This window comes from Zalophus californianus, chromosome 10 (genome assembly GCF_009762305.2).
Source record: "Zalophus californianus isolate mZalCal1 chromosome 10, mZalCal1.pri.v2, whole genome shotgun sequence".
NCBI classification, from domain to species: Eukaryota; Metazoa; Chordata; class Mammalia; order Carnivora; family Otariidae; genus Zalophus; species Zalophus californianus.
Window position 1 is genome coordinate 108636703 of NC_045604.1, and position 18956 is coordinate 108655658.

General features: G+C 40.8%; 2 protein-coding genes across 2 annotated transcripts in view; one reads left to right on the forward strand and one right to left on the reverse strand.

The window, feature by feature from the left end:
• BAIAP2L1 (BAR/IMD domain containing adaptor protein 2 like 1) overlaps positions 1-18956 on the forward strand; it is a 95859-nt gene that overhangs the window by 44429 nt on the left and 32474 nt on the right. The window lies entirely within an intron of this gene.
• Positions 16681-16866, reverse strand: LOC113932368 (small EDRK-rich factor 1-like). Its single transcript, XM_035722268.1, has one exon. It carries the CDS (start codon positions 16864-16866, stop codon positions 16681-16683), a length of 186 nt encoding a protein of 61 aa, XP_035578161.1.

The window sequence follows — 18956 nt, forward strand, 5'->3', positions numbered from 1 at the left end:
AAAAGCTTGCTGGCTTCTGTGCAAAGAAGAAAGTGTAGGGGGATGGAAACAGGGAGACCGGCTGGGAGGCTGTTACACCAGTACATGTGAGAAAGAATGGTGGCTTGGACTGGGATTGAAGGTGGAAACGGGTTTGCTGTGCACTGGATGTCAGGTGTGGAGAAGGGGGTGTGGCGGTGGGGGGGCATGGGTTTGGGATGCCTATTACACCAAGTGGAAATGTCAAGGCAGCTGCTGGAAATGTGAGTCCGGAGTTGATTGTGTGAATGTGTAGTTCTATATCCCTGTGAACAAGTCGGGCCCTGTTTCCCTTGCCCAATAACGTTGATATTTAACACTCCATGCCCTGTGGCTTCCCTCAGTCGGAAACCAACCATTACTGCGGATCACAGCATGTCAGGCGCTTTCCTCCTGTCTTCTTGAGTCTTGCCAGATCCTATGAGGGGTTATTTATTTACATGTCCATCTCACAGATGATAATTGTAATGGATAATCATCTTTTTGTGCATCCCAAGTTCCTTTTCTAAAACATTTTTTAGTTTGTTCCAAAGTTCATGTGCATGGAGCAGGTAGCCATTGACTACCCTGTTTGGGAGTTAGGTCCCGTGTGTGTGTTTGGACCTTGAGAGGTGTTGGGGGCGAGGCTCATTTTCATGGGGTGCCTTGGGGAGTCAGTCTCAACACTTTGGTTTTACTTCATGTATGACCTAAACACTCTGAGCTGAAATGGCTTCAAGCAACCAGGCCAGCACTCACCCACTGATACTGCCCAGCCCCGCAGAGGTAGCCTGTTCCATTTTCAGGCAGCACTAGTAATTAAAGTGTCCTAGCTGGTGTTGAGTAGACATTCCTTTCCCTGTAATTCACATACACTGGGCATCATTCCATCCTCGGGTACCTAGTAGAGAAAATGTAGTTCCTCTTCTCCATGGTTTCTCATTGCATATTTGAATAAGGATGCAAAGTAGTTAAGAGCACAGGCTTGGGATCAGACATGAGTTCAGATTCCAGCTCTACCACCTTTTAGTTCTCATGTAAACTTAGGAAAATCATCTAACCTCTTGATATCTCAGTTTTCTCCTCCGTACAGTGTGGGTAACAGCAGTACTTCCTTTTGAGGAGTACGGACTAGTACAGACTAAGGCCGTCTCTGTAAGGTAGTTAGCACAGCACTTGGCACAAGGGAAGGACTCAGTCAGTACCTGCAATCTGTAGTTCCCTCTGAGGATCTTACTATTGTGTGCTGGTGTTGGTCCTCTTTCCCTCTAAGGTAGAAGGTGAGGACAGCATTTGAACTGCAACAGCACGGTTAGTCTCTTTTCTGTGTTTCAGTTGTTGTGGAATAAGAATAAAATGATTCTGTATTTTGTGGAATGTACCTTAAATTCACATCATTATAAAACCACCCAACATCTACATGGGGTATGTGGTTTCGGATCAAAGGAATAAATAGTTTTCCATCTGAGAGTTGGGAGCAGTAGCCTGTTTTATTCTGTTTTTAAATTTGTTCAATTAGAATTGGTTGCTTAAAACAAAACAACCAAAACCCTTAGTTCTTTTGAAAGAAATTCTTTTTTTTTTTTTTTTTTAAGTAGGCTCCATCACAGGGCCTGAACTCACAATCCTGAGATCAAGACCTGAGCCAAAATCAAGAGTTGGACACTTATCCAACTGAGCCACCCAAGCATCCCTTCACTTAAAATTTTTTTAAAAAATTTTATTTGTCAGAGTGCACAAGCAGGGGGAGTGGCAGGCAGAGGGAGAAGCACGCTCCCCGCTGAGCGAGGAGCCTGATGAGGGACTTGATCCCAGGACCTCAGCCCAGGACCTGAGCTGAAGGTAGATGCTTAGCAACAGCCACCTAGGTGTTCCTATTTAAAATTTTTAAGATGGTTTTACTCAGTAATTCTGAACTGATAGTCTTAGTGCCTTCTTTACCTATGTATTTTCCTCTCTTTGTGTTTTGAGGTCCTTTTTCAATTTTTTATTTTTTTAGAGGGGGGCAGAGGGAGAAGGAAAGAGAGAATCTTTTTTTTTTTTTTTTTTTTTTTAGATTTTATTTAATTGACAGAGACACACACAGCGAGAGCAGGAACACAAGCAGTGGGAGCGGGAGAGGGGGAAGCAGGCCTCCCGCTGAGCAGGGAGCCCGATGTGGGGCTCGATCCCAGGACCCTGGGATCATGACCTGAGCCGAAGGCAGTCGCTTAACCGACTGAGCCACCCAGGCGCCCCAGAAAGAGAGAATCTTAAGCAGGGGTTCGATCTCAAAACCCTGAGATGATGACCTAAGTTGAAATCAAGTTGGACGCTTCACGTGCCCCCGTTTCAATATTTTTAAAGAACTTAAAAATTTTTCAGATGTAGCATTTTTCAGGCTTGCATGAAAATGCCTATAGTTAATTTGTGATACCATATGGAATAACTAGTTGTCAGCTTCATTCATTATTGATAATACACCTGCTTTCATTTTTGTTAGTGTCAAAATGGTTGTATTTTAGCCTTAATCTACTAATCGATGAAAAAGGAAGATGAATAATTAATGTTAATTCACCTCAATATAATAGCTTGTAGAAAACTTTTAATCTTTTGATGCAGTTTTTTACATTCACATGTAAAAACAATTGCTTGTAATCTGTATATGGATGCAAAATTGATAAATTATTTCTATGTGATATATAATTGATAAGTTTGAATAAATTAATGGCAACCTTTTATCTAAAATAAGAGTGGTACACTAAAACCCACCTTGGGAAATATTTTTCCTTCATTGCAAATCCTGTGCTTTACCTTGACAGTGCTTGTGTACAGCAGGTGGGCTAAATTAGTTTAATTGCTAATCAAAAATGAAGTGGATAATAAACATTTAATACGCTTGCTGAATCAGTTTATCAATCCTAATGACAGAATTACCACCTAAGCCCAGAATCTGCCTGTACCTTTACATAAAACTTGGTTATAATTTTCAGAGAGGACGTCTCTGCTAGGTCCTACCTTAGGTGTTGACAGACTAGATTCCTGATATTAGGTGTGCATTTGTTCACTGCCTCACTGAAAACACTTGAGTTTAAAATATCTCGACTGTTTTCTTTTTTTAATTTTTTTATTTTAAAGATTTTTATTTGAGAGAGAGAGAGAGCATAAGATGGGGGAGGGGCAAAGGGAGGCGGGGACCGGACTCCCCGCCGAGCAGGGAACTTGATGGGCCAGATCCCAGCATCCTGGGATCATGACATGAGCCAAAGGCAGACGCTTAACCTACTGAGCCACCCAGGTGCCCCTCTAGAATGTTTTCTTTCTTTCTTTTTTTTTTTTTTTTTAATTCATTCGAGACACAGAGATAGAGAACATGAGCAGGGGGAGCAGAGGGAGGGGGAGAAGCAGGCTCCCCACTGAGCAGGGAGCCTGATGCAGGGCTCGATCCCAGGACCCTGGGATCATGACCTGAGCCAAAGGCAGACGCTTAACCATCTGAGCCACCCAGGCGCCCCTCTAGAATGTTTTCTAATGATAATCCCATTGAGATTTTAAGTTCTTGTGCAAGGATAACAGTAATATTTTCTTTTTAAACCATTTTTATATATAAATCAAGAATTCATATGTCATACAGTGTTTATTGGTTTCCATTTGTTCTTCCTTCAAACCTTAAATTAGCCCCCCCTTTTTTTTTAAAGATTTTATTTATTTGACAGAGAGAGACACAGTGAGAGAGGGAACACAAGCAGGGGGAGTGGGAGAGGGAGAAGCAGGCTTCCTGCAGAGCAGGGAGCCTGATGTGGGGCTTGATCCCAGGACCCCAGGATCATGGCCTGAGCCAAAGGCAGACGCTTAACGACTTAGCCACCCAGGCGCCCCAAGTTAGCCCCTTTCTTAAAAAAGAAAAAAAATTGTTTCATGTGGCTGTCTCTAGCTACCTTCATATTTCACTTTTCTTTTATGCCAAACTTCCAAAATAAGTGATTTATACCAACTTCCTCCTTTTCTGCATTACCTTTCCCTTCCTTTCTCACTTTTTACCAGAAATCAGGAAGCTGGAAGGAAGCTGACACTGAGTGTTTAGTGTGCGTCTTGCTCTTGGCACCTTTCCCTTGTTAGGACACTTAATCCTCACAACCTGGGTTGCCAGGTGTCCACTGAACCCACATAGTCTGGTATTGTAGTTTCTTGTTTGGCAGAATGAAAATTTTATAAACAAAAATGTCCCTTGTTGGTTTTTTTGTGAGGGGGGGTTTCTTTAATGGGTTGTTTATGGCTCAGAATTCTCTGAGACCAGACCTCGGTGTTACTAAACCTTGGTGATAGGAAACAAAAGCTGCCAGGAATTTGCTCCTGGAGGCTCTAAGGATGGAAATCCATCTGCGTGGGTGCCAGCCCTGCCCGAGAGAGGGAACACAAGCAGGGGGAGTGCTTGGAAATAACTGGCTTATTCTGCCAGAGCTTAGCGTCCTGCAGATGGATGCTGGGTGCTCACACTCCAGATGCAGCCGGGGTCTCTACTGCCACAACAGAAGCCGCTCCTTCTAAATTTTTTTTTTAAATGTTTTATTTATTTATTCATGAAAGTCAGAGAGACAGAGAGAGAGAGGCAGAGGCAGAGGGAGAAGCAGGCTCCCCGCCTGGCAGGGAGCCTGATGCGGGACTCCATCCCAGGACCCTGGGATCATGACCTGAGCCGAAGGCAGACGCTTAACCATCTGAGCCACCCAGGCGCCCGGAAGCCGCTCCTTCTAAAACCAGTTGTTGAGTAGGAGGGGGAAGGTGAGGGCAAGCCGGGGACCAGGCATTGAGGTTCAATCATTCAGTGATTCAGAAATCATTCTTCCTGTAAGCATTTCTGTAATACCTATGTGTATAGCAATGAAATCAAGTACTACAGATACCACCTTATGATGGATCAAAGTTGCCAGTTTTCTTTCCCTGCCCTCATTGTACTTCTTTATATTCTTTTTCACTGCAATTACCTTTCATTCATTTGTTTAATATACTTATTTATTGGTCAGACTTTTAAGGACTATTATGTGCCAAGCAGGCACTGACATCACACAGGTGATTGGGAATCAGAAGAAGAAGTTCTTGTCCACAAGTAACTTCTAGAACCCTTCAGATGCTGCCTGTGTTTTCCTCCAAACAGGGTACTAGTTCCTAATAACTGCTAGTTCCAGATGGCTCTTCTGTTGTTTTGTGTTATTTTGCTTTTGATAAATTTATTTTTTTAGAGCAGTTTTAGGTTTCTAGAAAATTGAGCAGATCTTACCCAGAGTTCCCACAGACTCCTCTCTCTCCCACTCAGTGATGAACCAGTATGGATACATTGTTCTCAACTAAAGGCCATAGTTTACATTAAGGTTCACTGGTTGTGTTAACATGAGTTTTGACAAATGTTTAATGACATTATGTGTACCATTTCAGTATCCACCCCCCCCACCCTCCTTGGCAACCACTGATCTTTTTATTGTCTGTGTAGTTTTGCCTTTTCCAGAATGTCATTTAGTTGGGATTTTATAGTATGAAGTCTTTTCAAACTGGCTTCTTTCACTAAGCAGTATGCATTTAAGCTTGCTCCATGTCTTTTTGTGGCTTAATAGCTTGTTTCTTTTTTATCCCCGAATAATACTCAGTTGTACACATGCACTACAGTTTATCCATTCATCTTGGTGGCTTCCAAGTTTTGGCACTATGAAAAAGCTGCTGTTAACATTCATGTACAGGTTTTTCTGTGGACAAAAGATTTCAAGTCATTTGGGTAAATGCCTGGGAGCACAATTACTGGATTGAATGGTAAGACTGTATACCTTTGTAAGAAACTGCCACACTGTCTTGTAAAGTGGCTCTGACATTCTGCATTCCTACCAGCAATGAATGAGAGTTCCTGTTGCTCCACATTCTCAGCATTTGGTGGTGTCAGTTTTCTGGATTTTAGCCATTCTGATAGGTGTGTAGTGGTATCTCATTGTTTTAATTTGCAGTTTCCTAATAGTATATGATGTGAAGCATCTTTTCAAATGCTTATTTACCATCTGTGTATCTTTTTTGGTAAGGTGCCTGTTTAGATCTTTTGTTCATATTTTAATTGAGTTTGTTTTATTTTTGTTTTAATGGTTCTTTATGTATATTTTGAATACAAGTTCTTTTATCAGATATGTGCATTGCAGATATTTTCTCCCAGTCTGGCTTGTCTTCTCATTATTTTTTAAGAGTGTCTTTTACAGACCAGTTTTTAATTTTAGAGAGTGAGGAGGAGGGACAGAGGGAGACAGAATCTTAAGCAGGCTCCACACCCAGCACAGAGGCCAACTTGGGGCTCAGTCTCACAACCCTGAGATCATGACCTGAGCCAAAATCAAGAGGTAGACGTTTAACCAGCTGAGCTACCCAGGCGCCCCACAGACTGGTTTTTAATTTTAATGAAGTCCAACTTACCAGTTTTTTTTCTTTCGTGGATCATGCTTTTGATATTGTCTCTAAAAACTTATCACTAAACCAAGTTCATGTAGATTTCCCTGATGTTTCTTAGAGTTTTATAGTTTTTCATTTTGCATTGAAGTTTATGATCGATTTTGAGTTTAATTTTTTTTTTAAGATTTTATTTATTTGACAGAGAGAGAGAGACAGCGAGAGCAGGAACACAAGCAGGGGGAGTGGGAGAAGGAGAAGCAGGCTTCCCGCTGAGCAGGGAGCCTGATGCAGGGCTTGATCCCAGCACCCTGGGATCATGACCTGAGCCGAAGGCAGACGCCCAACAACTGAGCCACGCAGGCCCCCCTTGAGTTTAATTTTTTTTTTTAAAGATTTTATTTATTTATTTGAGAGAGAGAGAGAGAATGAGAGATAGCACGAGAGGGAAGAGGGACAGAGGGAGAAGCAGACTCCCTGCTGAGCAGGGAGCCCGATGTGGGACTCGATCCCGGGACTCCAGGATCATGACCTGAGCCGAAGGCAGTCGCTTAACCAACTGAGCCACCCAGGCACCCCACCCCTTGAGTTTAATTTTTATGAAAGGTATAAGGTCAGTGATAGGATCACATGATTTATCTTTTCTTCCTTAGCTTGTTGCTGTGATGAATTGCCTTGATTGACTTTTGAATGTTGAACCAGTCTTGCATACATAGAATACATTCCACTGGTCATGGTTTATAATTCTTTTCATACATTATTGGAAATGATTAGCTAATACCTTGTTGAGGATTTTTGCATCTCTCTTTATGAGAGATACTCATAGATTCGTAGTTTTCCTTTCTTGCTGTATCTTTTTTTTTTCCCTAAGATTTTATTTATTCATTTGGGAGAGAGGGAGCATGAGCTGGGGGGCGGGGAGGGAGAGGGACAAGCAGACTCCCTACTGTGCACAAAGCCCGGAATGGGGCTCAACCCCAGGACCCTGAGATTGTGACCTGAACCAAAGTCAGATGCTTAACCAACTGAGCTACCCAGGCACCCCTTTCTTGCTATATCCTTACCTGGTTTTGGTATTAGGTTAATGGCCTCATAGAGTAAGTTAGAAAGTGTTCCCTTTGCTTCTGTTTCCTGGACGAGATTGTAGAGAACATACGGTATCTTTTCTCCAAATATTTAAATATTTGGTAGAATGCACCACTGAAACCATCTAGGCCTGTTGCTTTTATGTTTGGATGATTATTAATTGTTGATTCAATTCCTTTATTAGATATAGGCCTATTCAGATTATCTGTTTCTTGTGTGAGTTTTAACAGATTGTGTCTTTCAAGGAATTGGTCTGTTTTATCCAAGTTATCAAATTTGTGGCATAGAGTTCTTTATATTCTTTTAACGTCCAGGAGATCAGAAGTGATAGCCCATCTTTCATTTCTGATATTAGTACGGGTTTGGTTAGAGACCGCCACAATAAAGCTAGTCAAATTTTTTGGTTTGCCAGTGCATATAAAAGTTACGTTTACCCTATACTGTGGTCTGTTAAGTGTACAATAGCATGATGTCTAAAAAAAATGTACATACCTTAATTTAAAAGTATTGCTTAAAAAAATGCTAACCATTATGTGAGCTTTCAGTGAGTTGTAATCTTTTTTGCTGGAGGAGGGTTTTCCCTCAATGTTGATGGCTACTGACTGTGATCAGGGTGGTGGCTGCCGAAGGTTGGGGTGGCTGTGACAAATTCTTAAGACAGCAATGAAACTTGCCACATCAATTAACTTTCACAAATGATCTCTCTGTGGCATGTGATGCTTTTTGATATGCATGGGATGCATTTTGCCCACAGTAGAACTTCTTTCAAAATTGAAGTCAATCCCTGCTGCTCCTTTATCAACTTAGTTTATGTAATATTCTAAATCCTTTGTTGTCACTTCAACAGTCTTCACAGCATCTTCACCAGGAGTAAATTCCATCTCAAGAACCACTCTTTGCTCATTCACAAGAAGCAGATCCTCATCCGTTCAGATTTTATCACGAGATTGCAGCAATTCAGTCCCACCTTCACGCTCCACTCTTGATTCTACTTCTCTTGCTATTTCCACTACATCTTCAGTGACTTCTTCCACCAAAGTCTTAAACCCTCAAAGTCATTCGTGAAGGTTGGAATCAACTTCTTCCAAACTCCTGTTAATGATATTTTGACCTTTTCCCATGAATCACAAATGTTCTTAATGGTATCTAAGAGGGTGAATCCTTTCCAGAAGGCTTTCGGTTTACTTTGCCCAGATCCATTAAAGGAATCACTGTTTATGGCAGTGATAACCTTATGAAATATATTTCTTAAATGATAAGACGTGCAAGTTGAAATGACTCCTTGATCCATGGGCTGCAGAATGGTTGTTGGACTAGCAGGCAGGAAAACAGCATTAATTTCATGGTACCTCTCTGTCAGAGCTCCTGGGAAACCAGATGCATTGTCAGTGAACAGTAATATTTTGAAAGGAACCTTTTTTTCTGAACAGTAGATCTCAACAGTGGGCTCAAAATACTCAGTAAACCATAGTGTAAATAAGTGTGCTGTCATCCAGGCTTTGTTGTTGCATTTATAGAACACAAGCAGAGTAGATTTTTTTTTTAAATTTTTTAAATTAACATATAATGTATTATTTGTTTCAGGGGTACAGGTCTGTGATTCATCAGTCTTACACAGTTCACAGCACTAACCATAGTACTTACCCTCCCCAGTGTCCATCACCCAGCCACCCCATCCCTCCCACCCCCCTCCACTCCAGCAACCCTCAGTTTGTCTCCTGAGATGAAGAGTCTCTTATGGTTTGTCTCCCTCTCTGGTTTCATCTTGTTTCATTTTTCCCTCCCTTCCCCAATGATCCTGTCTTGTTTCTCAAATTCCTCGTATCAGTGAGATCATATGATATTTATCTTTCTGTGATTGACTTATTTCGCTTAGCATAATACCCTCTAGTTCCATCCACATCATTACAAATGGCAAGATTTCATTTTTTGATGGCTGCATAATATTCCATTGTGTGTGTGTGTGTGTGTGTGTGTGTGTGTGTGTGTGTATATACACACCACATCTTCTTTACCCATTCATCGGTTGATGGACATCTAGGCTCTTTCCATAGTTTGGCTATTGTGGACATTACTGCTATAAACATTGGGATGCATGTGCCCCTACGGATCACTACGTTTGTATCTTTGGGGTAAATACCCAGTAGTGCAATTGCTGGGTCATAGGGTAGCCCTATTTTCAACTTTTTGAGGAACCTCCATACTGTTTTCCAGAGTGGCTGCACCAGCTTGCATTCCGTAGGAGGGTTCCCCTTTCTCCGCATCCTCGCCAACATCTGTCATTTCCTGACTTGTTAATTTTAGCCATTCTGACTGGTGTGAGTTGGTATCTCATTGAGGTTTTGATTTGTATTTCCCTGATGCCGAGTGATGGTGAGCACTTTTTCATGTGTCTGTTGGCCATTTGGATGTCTTTGCAGAAATGTCTGTTCATGTCTTCTGCCCATTTCTTGATTGGATTATTTGTTCTTTGGGTATTGGGTTTGAGAAGTTCTTTATAGATTTTGGATACTACCCCCTTTATCTGATATGTCATCTGTAAATATCTTCTCCCATTCTGTTGGTTGTCTTTTGGTTTTGTTGACTCTTTCCTTTGCACAAGCAGAGTAGATTTAGCATAATTCTTAAGGGCCCTAGGATTTTGGGAATGGTAAATGAGCCTTGGCTTCAACATAGTTACCAGCTGCATTAGCCCCTGACAAGAGAGTCAGCCTGTCCTTTGAAGTTTTGAAGCCAGGGAAAGGCTACGAAGGTCCTCAAAGTCCTAAATGGGATCTTCTAATATTTCCTCTACACTGAAGATCTGTTGTTTAGCATAGGCACCTTCATGAATGGTCTGCTAGATCTTCTGGGTAACTGCTCAACTTCTGCATCAGCACTTGTATTTCTACACCACTGTGTACTTTTATGTTATGGAAACAGCTTCTTTCCTTAAACTTCATGAACCAGCCCATGGTAACTTCAAACTTTTTTTCTGCAGCTTCCTCACCTCTTCGCCTTCATGGGATTGGGGAGAATTAGGGCCTTGCTCTGGATTAGGCTTTTGCTTAAGGGAATGTTGTGGCTGGTTTGATCTTCCATCCAGACCACTAAAACTCTCTCCGTATCAGCAATCAGATTGTTTTGCTTTCTTATCATTTATGTATTCACTGGAGTGGCACTTTTAATTGCCTTCAAGAACTTCTCCTTTGCATTCACCACTCAGCTGCTTTGGTGCAAGAGGGCCTCACTTTCAGCCTATCTTGGCTTTTGACATGCCTTTCTCACTAAACTTAATCATATCTACTTTTTGATTTAAAGTGAGAGATGAATCTTCTTTTCACTTGAACACTTAAAGGCCATTATAGGGTTATTAATTAGTCTAATTTCAATATTGTTGTATCTCATGGTATAGGGAGGCCTGAGGAGAGGAAGTGAGGCAGGCAAGCTGTTGGTTCGTGGACCAGTGAGAGCACATTTATTAAGTTTGCCATCTTATATGGGTGAGGTTCGTGGCGCCCCAGAACAATTATAATAGTAACATCAAAGATCATTGATCACAGATCACCATAACAAATATAATAATAATGAGAAAGTTTGAATAATTGTGAGAATTACCAAAATGTGAGTCACAAAGTGAGCAAATGCTGTTGGAAAATGGCACCAATAGACTTACTTCACATGGGGTTGTCACAGACCTTCCAATTTATAGAAAATGCAATATCTGGAAAGTGTGATAAGGCAGAGCACAATAAAACAAGTTATTCCTATAATTCGTGTCTTCTCTCTTTTTCTTTAGGTTAGCCCAGCTAGAGGTTTACCAGGAGTATTTTAAAGAGCTAGCTTTTGATTTCCATTTACTTTTCTTTATTGTTTTCCTGTTTTCATTTGTTTATACTCTAATTTTTTTAGTTCTTTTCCTCTGCTTGCTTTAGTTTAAATTGTTCTTTCTCCCTTTTTTTTTTAAAAGATTTTATTTATTTATTTGACAGAGAGAAAGACAGCGAGAGAGGGAACACAAGCAGGGGGAGTGGGAGAGGGAGAAGCAGGCTTCCCGCTGAGCAGGGAGCCCGATGCGGGGCTCGATCCCAGGACCCTGGGATCATGACCTGAGCCGAAGGCAGACGCTTAACGACTAAGCCACCCAGGTGCCCCTTTCTCTGGTTTCCTAAACTGGAACTCAGATTATTGACTTAACATCTTTCTTTTCTAATGCGTTGAATGCTATAAATTTCCCTCTTAAGTACTGCTTTTGCTGCATTGCACAAATTTTGGTGTATTTTCATTCAAATATTTTTACATTTCTCTTGATTTCTTCCTTGATCCCTGTGTTATTCAGAAGTATGTTGTTTCATCTCCAAATATGTTGGGATTTTTTCCAGCTAGCTTCCTGTTACTGATTTCTAGTTTAACCCCATCGTGGTATGGGGACATTCTTTGTGTGATTTCCATTCTTTCAAATTTGCGGTATGTTTGATGACCCAGAATATGGTATGTCCTAGCGAATGTTTTGTGTGAGCTTAAAAAGAATGTGCGTGTGATGAGCACTGGGTGTGATACACAACTGATGAATCGTTGAACACTGCATCAAAAGCTCAGAATGTACTATATGTTGGCTCATTGAACATTAAAAAAAAAAATGTGCATTCTGCTGTTAGGTGACCTGTTTTGTCCTTTAGATCCAGTTGATGGATGGTGCTGTGCAGTTTCTTTTTCCAGCTGTCATTCTGACTGGATCTGTCCGTTACTGAGAGAGAATACTGAAGTCTCCAGCTAGTATAGTGGGTTCATCTGTTCCCTCAGGCATTTCAGCTCTCTCTGAGGGTCACATCCACTGAGGTATTGCTATGGCTTCTGGGGGAGTTGATTACTTTATCCCAGTGTTACACCCCTCTTTATCCTGGATAATTTTTGTCCTGAAGTCTGCTCTTAATGAAATTAGTGTAGCTACTTTAGCTTTCTTTTGGGGTTAGTGTTAGCTTGGCATATCTTCTCCATATATATGCATTTCATCCCCTCTTTACTGTTAATATATATGTGTCTTTATATTTTAAAAGTGACTTTTTTGTAAACAATACACTTGGGTCTTGTTTTGTTGTCTCCTTTGTCAGTCTTTTAATTGGTACATTTAAACCATTTATATTTAAAATGATTAGGGACATAATTGGATTACTACCACCATACTTGTAATTGTTTTATATTCTTTGCACTTGTTTATTTTCTTTTTAAAAAAATCTTCCCCATTTCCTGCCCTTTCTGGTTTTAATTGAGCATTTTATGTTCCATTGTCTTTCCTTTCTTAGCATACTGATTACTCTTAAAAAAATTTTTTTTTCTAGTTGTTGCCCTAAGGTTTGGTAGTATATATTTACAGCCAGTCTAGGTCCACTTTCATATTCCACCGTACCACTTCATGGAGGTTGGGGGGTGAGTGGCACACAGGTTCCTTGTGGCAGAGCATTACCATTCCTCCCTCCTGTCCTCTGTAGCACTGTTGTCATTCATTGGACTTATCCACAAGCTGGAACCGCTCCATATGTTGTTGTTCTTATTACTTTGAATAAAGAGTTACCTATTATATTAAATAAGAATAAAAAGTACAAGGTTTAATTACCTTCATTTATTCCTTCTTTAATGCTCTTCATTTCTGTCAACCTTAAAAGTAAAATAACCAGCTGGTGGACCAGCAAAATGAGTTTATTTGGGAATTGCAATTTGGGGTGTGCAGACTATGACAAACCATAGGCAAGTCCAGAAAACAAAGGAGAGGGGCTTGCTTTTATAGATGAAAGGGGGAGGTTAGGGGCTGTTTGGAATGAAAGCCCATTGGAGGAGGGCGAGAGTTCAGGGTTATGGGGACTTCTCATGGCTGAGCTGTTGCTGGGCAGCAGGACATCTTTTCTCCTCCTGGGGTAGTAAGCGGCTTCCTGTTGGGAAATGCAAACACACTGCCTTTTTCCTGCCGAGGTCTGTAGGTAGCACAAGTGCTGGTGCACAGGAGCACCCCCTTCAGGGCCTTCAGACTCCATTTGAAATGAGGCTTCTTTTGTTCATTTTCATTTCTTTATGTAGATCCAAGTTTTTGGCCTATATGATTTTCTCCAGAAGAACCTCAAACTTCAGTTTTCCTCTGATGTTCTTGTTTTTATTTCCCTTTACCCCCTCTTTTCTTTAGGTTTCCTTCAAAAATCCTTCCAAATGGAGTCAGATGTAAACCCTGTTGATGGGTGATATAAATAGTAAAGTAATTGGGGAGGGGGATAATTCTATAATTTTAGATTTAAATCTCCATTTTTTGTTCTGTGGGGTGTTCTTGGTTTTTAGTGGGCCACAGTACCTGGGATATGACCTTCAGAAGAGTTTCTTAGCCTTTTTTTTTCTCCCCCTCCCCTTATTTGAGACATGAAGGCTGGATTTAGCTAATTATCCTTCCTCAGGTCAGATAAGGCTTTAGTAAAACAGTTTCTCTTGAGGGCTAGCCTTCCTCATACAGGACAAAACAAGAACAGAACAACCCTGGGCCTGTTTCAAAATGGTTATATTCCCCCTCCCCCTGCCAGAAGCCCCAGGGGGATTTTCTCCAGTCTTCATGATAAGAACTTGCTGGGGGCTCCTAGCAGTAACACTCATGAAACTGTGAGACTCCTCCTAAGACTGAGCACCCTGGAGTTTTTAACTCAAGCTGCTCCAGGATGAGCCTCCAGCAATCATCAATTACAGTTAAGTTTCTAGCAGTCCTGGCCCCTGCATTGGTTTCTGCTGCCAGTAAACTATGATTCTCCATATTAGCCTATCTCTGGTTTTCAGGGCAGATCTTTACCTATGAACTTAATTCTCTAATGAACCTAAGAAGCACTGTTGTTTTTCAGTTTGTTTAGCTTGTTTCTTGATGTGAGTAAAAAAGTGATGATTCCAAGCTCTTTACATGTTGGAGCAGAAACCAGAAGTGCCCTTCGCGGTTCATTTCTAACCAGCAGTGGTCGGTCAGATGTGTCTGTCTCTATGGGTCATTCCTGATACAGTTTAAGTATAGAATTGACAGTACTTAAAACTGAGGTGCCAAATATTTTGTTTAATAAAGGGAAAGGCTATGAAGTGGAGGAGAGTAGAGTACACTGTGTGTGTTCTTTTTTGATAATAGGAGATGGACAGTTTCTCCCTTGGGGACCCTGGGAATGGGGGAAGAAACATGAGAGGAGCACTGAGCTGAGTTTAGGAGAGGTGTCCATTTGTCTTTTTTTTAAGTTTTAATTTGAGTTAATTTAAGTTTAAGATGTTTAATTCTGAAACATTTTAAGCATATTAAAGTGTATGAAAGAATACATACGGGTGTGTGTGTGTGTGTGTGTGTGTGTGTGTGTATGGAACAAAAAAATGTTGACACTAATGTGGTAACTAGTTCTAAGTTGACACCTCATATGTGGACTTTATTTCCAGAAAACAAGCACTCCCAAAAAGAAAGCCATGTTGAGAAGCGTGGGCCCATTCTGTTGTTGGGTGTTATGCATTATTGAACTGATTTGCTACTCATGTCTGGATGTGCACACCTTACCAGCCAGTATTTCTCTTCAGAGCGCAGGAAAGCACTATACTCACCAGCCCTGTAAAGTAGATATTCTCATTATCACCGTACAACTGAGAATACCGAGGCTCCATGAGGTTACCTGGAGAGAGGAGGTTAAGGAACTTACCAGGGGCTTGTCTGGCACCATTGCATCTTCCTGCAGATGCTCTGACCTTTGCCCGATCTTTGTGCCCCTTGAGTTCTCTGTGGATGATTACGGTCCAAAGCACCCCACTTTCTGAAAATGCTTCCAGTCTTTTTGCTTTCACAGCACCCCACTCTTTTCCAGCCTCCTTGACCAGCCTTTCGTCTTCACGAGTTCTTCCTAAACATCTTGTGTTCTGTTGCTGAGAGATAGCAGTAGCTCCTGGCCTTTTATTACAAAAGAACAATGTCCTTTGGGCAACCTATTCTAGGCCTATCTATAGAAGTTCATTTGTTCTGTGTCTAAAGGAACTCCACTCCTCTCCAGGAGGGAAAAAATATTTAGGTTTGTTAGCTACAACTTCTGTTTGGCTCAGAGAACTCAACACACTTGTTCATCAGCCAGCACGGGATTGACCACCAGAGGAGGATGAAATCATCTTATTCTTCTTCAAAAATAAAGAAAGAAAGAAAGAAACTTAATACTGGCTGAAGAATTGGTAGGAAATGAACCTGTATCAGAAACCCTAAAAGGGGATGAAATGGTCAGAAACACAAGATCTTACCTCTAAAATTCCAGGTCTTTGTGATCAGATTCAGGTGGTACATTCTTGGCTAGAATGCTGTCTAAGTCATTTTGTGTCCTGTGAGTATCAAATCTGGGCATAAAGTGTTCATCTGCCTCTCATTTGTGACACTAATTTTGATCGTCCAGTGAAGGGGTTTTCTTATTTCTCTGTAAATTTTTTTTTTTTTTTTTTTTTTTTTACTGCTACTAGTAAGCTATCTGGGAGGAACACTTTCAGACTATGCAAATATCTTATTCCTCATCAACATTTATTCCTTAGATTTAGCATCTATTAATGAATTTTTCCTGGACCAGTGTTTACTTTTTGCACAGTGATAATTTTCTAACTCTAGTACTCGCTCCATGTTTACCAGTTGGCACTTGGCATTTTACTTATAGTAGAAGCCTTCCTTTCTTGCCTCTTTATCTATTTATTGTTGTGGACCCATGGATTCCAAGATTTTTTCAATGATTTATAACTTATTACTGTCCTTAGTTACTTTGGTGCTCAAACTATCCTGTATTTGGCCAGTAAGAGCTCCTTCAGGCTGACTCTCATCCATTCATTCACTCATTTATTTTTGTGTACTTCCTTACTTTCTTGCATAATGGTATGTACCAGGCTCATCTTGTCTCTTCTCAGTTGTGGAATCAATAGCCATTTTTTTTCTAAGGAGTGATACTTCCTTTTAGTAGGGAATGATATTAGAAGCTAAAATTTGAATATTAGGTGTGCTCATTGCTATTGCTATTTTTTTTTTCACGTGAATGGTTAGTGTTTTATTCTTTGAAGAATGGTTCTGAAACATTACACTAAGTCAGGCTGAAAGGTAAAGTTTAAAATAGTTTTATAAGGATATAACATATGACTGCTCCACAAAATTTTGACCTTAGAGCTTATGATACACCTAGTTGGCAATAACACCCAGGTTTTTCCAAATAGTCATCATTTTTCTCTTGTCTGCATAGACTTCTCATTAGCTGCCTTCTGCTTTTGTTGCATTATCTCAGAGTCCCTCTGCTTTCTCTGAGAGGCGGTCAAGCTATCCTCTTTTCTTTTTCCCTTGCTAATTTCCTGGGATTTCTTCATGTTTTTCTGGCGGGCAAGTTCTCGCTGATTTCCTCGGGCCATGCTGACACCGGACTGAGCCTGGAAGAGAGCCCCTCGGGAAAGCATCGGCCTTCTAGCACCTTTTTTTTTTTTTTTTTTTTTTTTTTAAGTAGCAGGGTGTAAGGAGCAAGAGTGTATAGAGGAATAATGGGGAAGGAACCGGAAAGATGAGCCTTCAGTGAATGGTGCGCATTTCAGTTTGATCTTGAAGAATTGCAAATAACAGGAGCGCATGCTAGGAGATGTGGGGAGCTATGGCAGGTTCTTGAACAAAGAAAGGGAAGTTTAAAGGAGTGGTAGCAGCTAAAGAGGGGTGAAGGGAGATCACACAGAAGGAGGCCAGTGACAAATAGCATGAGGTATATGTGATGAGACGCACGGTAGGCCTCAAACTGGAGGCCCGCGGGCCAAATTCAAGTTTCAGGCATTTTGTTTGGCTTACGTTTCTTCCCCGTGTGGACCCTGTGTTTGAGATCTGAGTATGAGTGATTGGGAGCTGAGGTTGGGAAGGGGACCACACATCTCTGGGTCTCAGATTCCTCATAGAACCTTAACGGTTTTGGATTAGACTGTTCACTAACTTTGCCTCATTTTAGAGATGGGATAAAACATGACTAGCGAGGGCAAGCCCCTTCGAGATCGCACAGCGGCCATTGCAAACGTCCCTCCTCCTCTTGCTCAGTAACTATCGCACAAAAGTTAGGGCCACCATTGCCTTTTCAGCAAGCAGAGCTAGGAAATACATACATCGATATGTGTACACTGTAAACATACGTATACACAAAAACAGACCTATATATATGCATATATACACTTGGACATATAAAAATAAGCATATGCACTTACATATTTTGGAAATGTGTGTGAACGTTGGCTCCCAGTAACCTTAACATATTTATACATTTTCTCAATCTATGATACATCTAAAATAGTCTGGAATTATTAAAAGTTCTTATCAATTTAAACTAATATGACACTGTATGTTAATTATACTTTAAAAAATAAAAAGAAAGTCTTGGGCACCTGGGTGGCTCAGTTGGTTACACATGTGCCTTCGACTCAGGTTGTGATCCCAGGGTCCTGGGATCGAGTCCCACATCAGGGCTCAGTGGGGAGCTTCTCCCTCTCTCTCTGCCCCTTCCCCCTGCTTGTGCTTGCTCGCTCACTCTCTCCTCCTCTGTGTTAAATAAATAAAATCTTTAACCAAAAAAAAATTATTTTAAGGAAATAAAAGTCTTGAAGAGATATCTGCACACCCATGTTTATAGCACAATAACTCATAATAGCCAAGAGGCAGAAAGAACCCAGGTGCCCATCAACATTTTTTCCAAGTGGTGAATGGATAAATAAAATGTGGAATATCCATACAAGGGAAAATTATTCAGTCTTGAAAGGAAATTCTGGGGCACCTGGGTGGCTCAGATGGTTAAGCGTCTGCCTTCGGCTCAGGTCCTGGGATCCTGGGATGGAGCCCCACATCGGGCTCCTGGCTCAGCGGGGAGCCTGCTTCTCCCTCTCCCTCTGCCTCTCTCCCTGCTCATGCTCTCTCTCTCTGTATCTCTGTGTCTCAAATGAATAAATAAAATCTTAAAAAAAAAAAAAAAGGAAATTCTGACACATCCTATAGGATGGATGAACCTTGAGGACATGGTACCAACTAAACCAGTTACAAAAGGAAAAAAAAGTATTGATTTATAATATATTACAAATTTATATTAAACAAGTATTATTAGAATTAAAAAATAATATATTTTGGAATATAAAAAAGAAAACTCAGTAAAAGGAGTTCAGAGTTTGTAGGTTTGCCATTCACCCTGTCTGCTGATTTCTTTTTCCTATGCTGAATATTGTGATAAAATGTTGTAGAGACTCAATTGTTTCGATTGTGAAGTTTTATTCTAGTAGGCAATTAAATTACTAGTGGAAAACCCTGACTTGTAGAGGCTTAATTGTAGATTTTTTCTGGTGGTTCTATTTTTTTTTTTTTTTTTTGCTTGTTTATCCTTTTCTATGTTTTTTTTTGTTATGTGGTTCTATTTTGGTTTTGCCCTTAGTCCTATGATTTAGTCTTATTCCTAAGGCTTGTCCCTACTGGATGTCAGTGGAAAGCC

Excerpts from the sequence above, each read along its gene's own strand:
- LOC113932368 (XM_035722268.1), bottom strand. The coding sequence starts at position 16,866 with ATGGCCCGAGGAAATCAGCGAGAACTTGCCCGCCAGAAAAACATGAAG.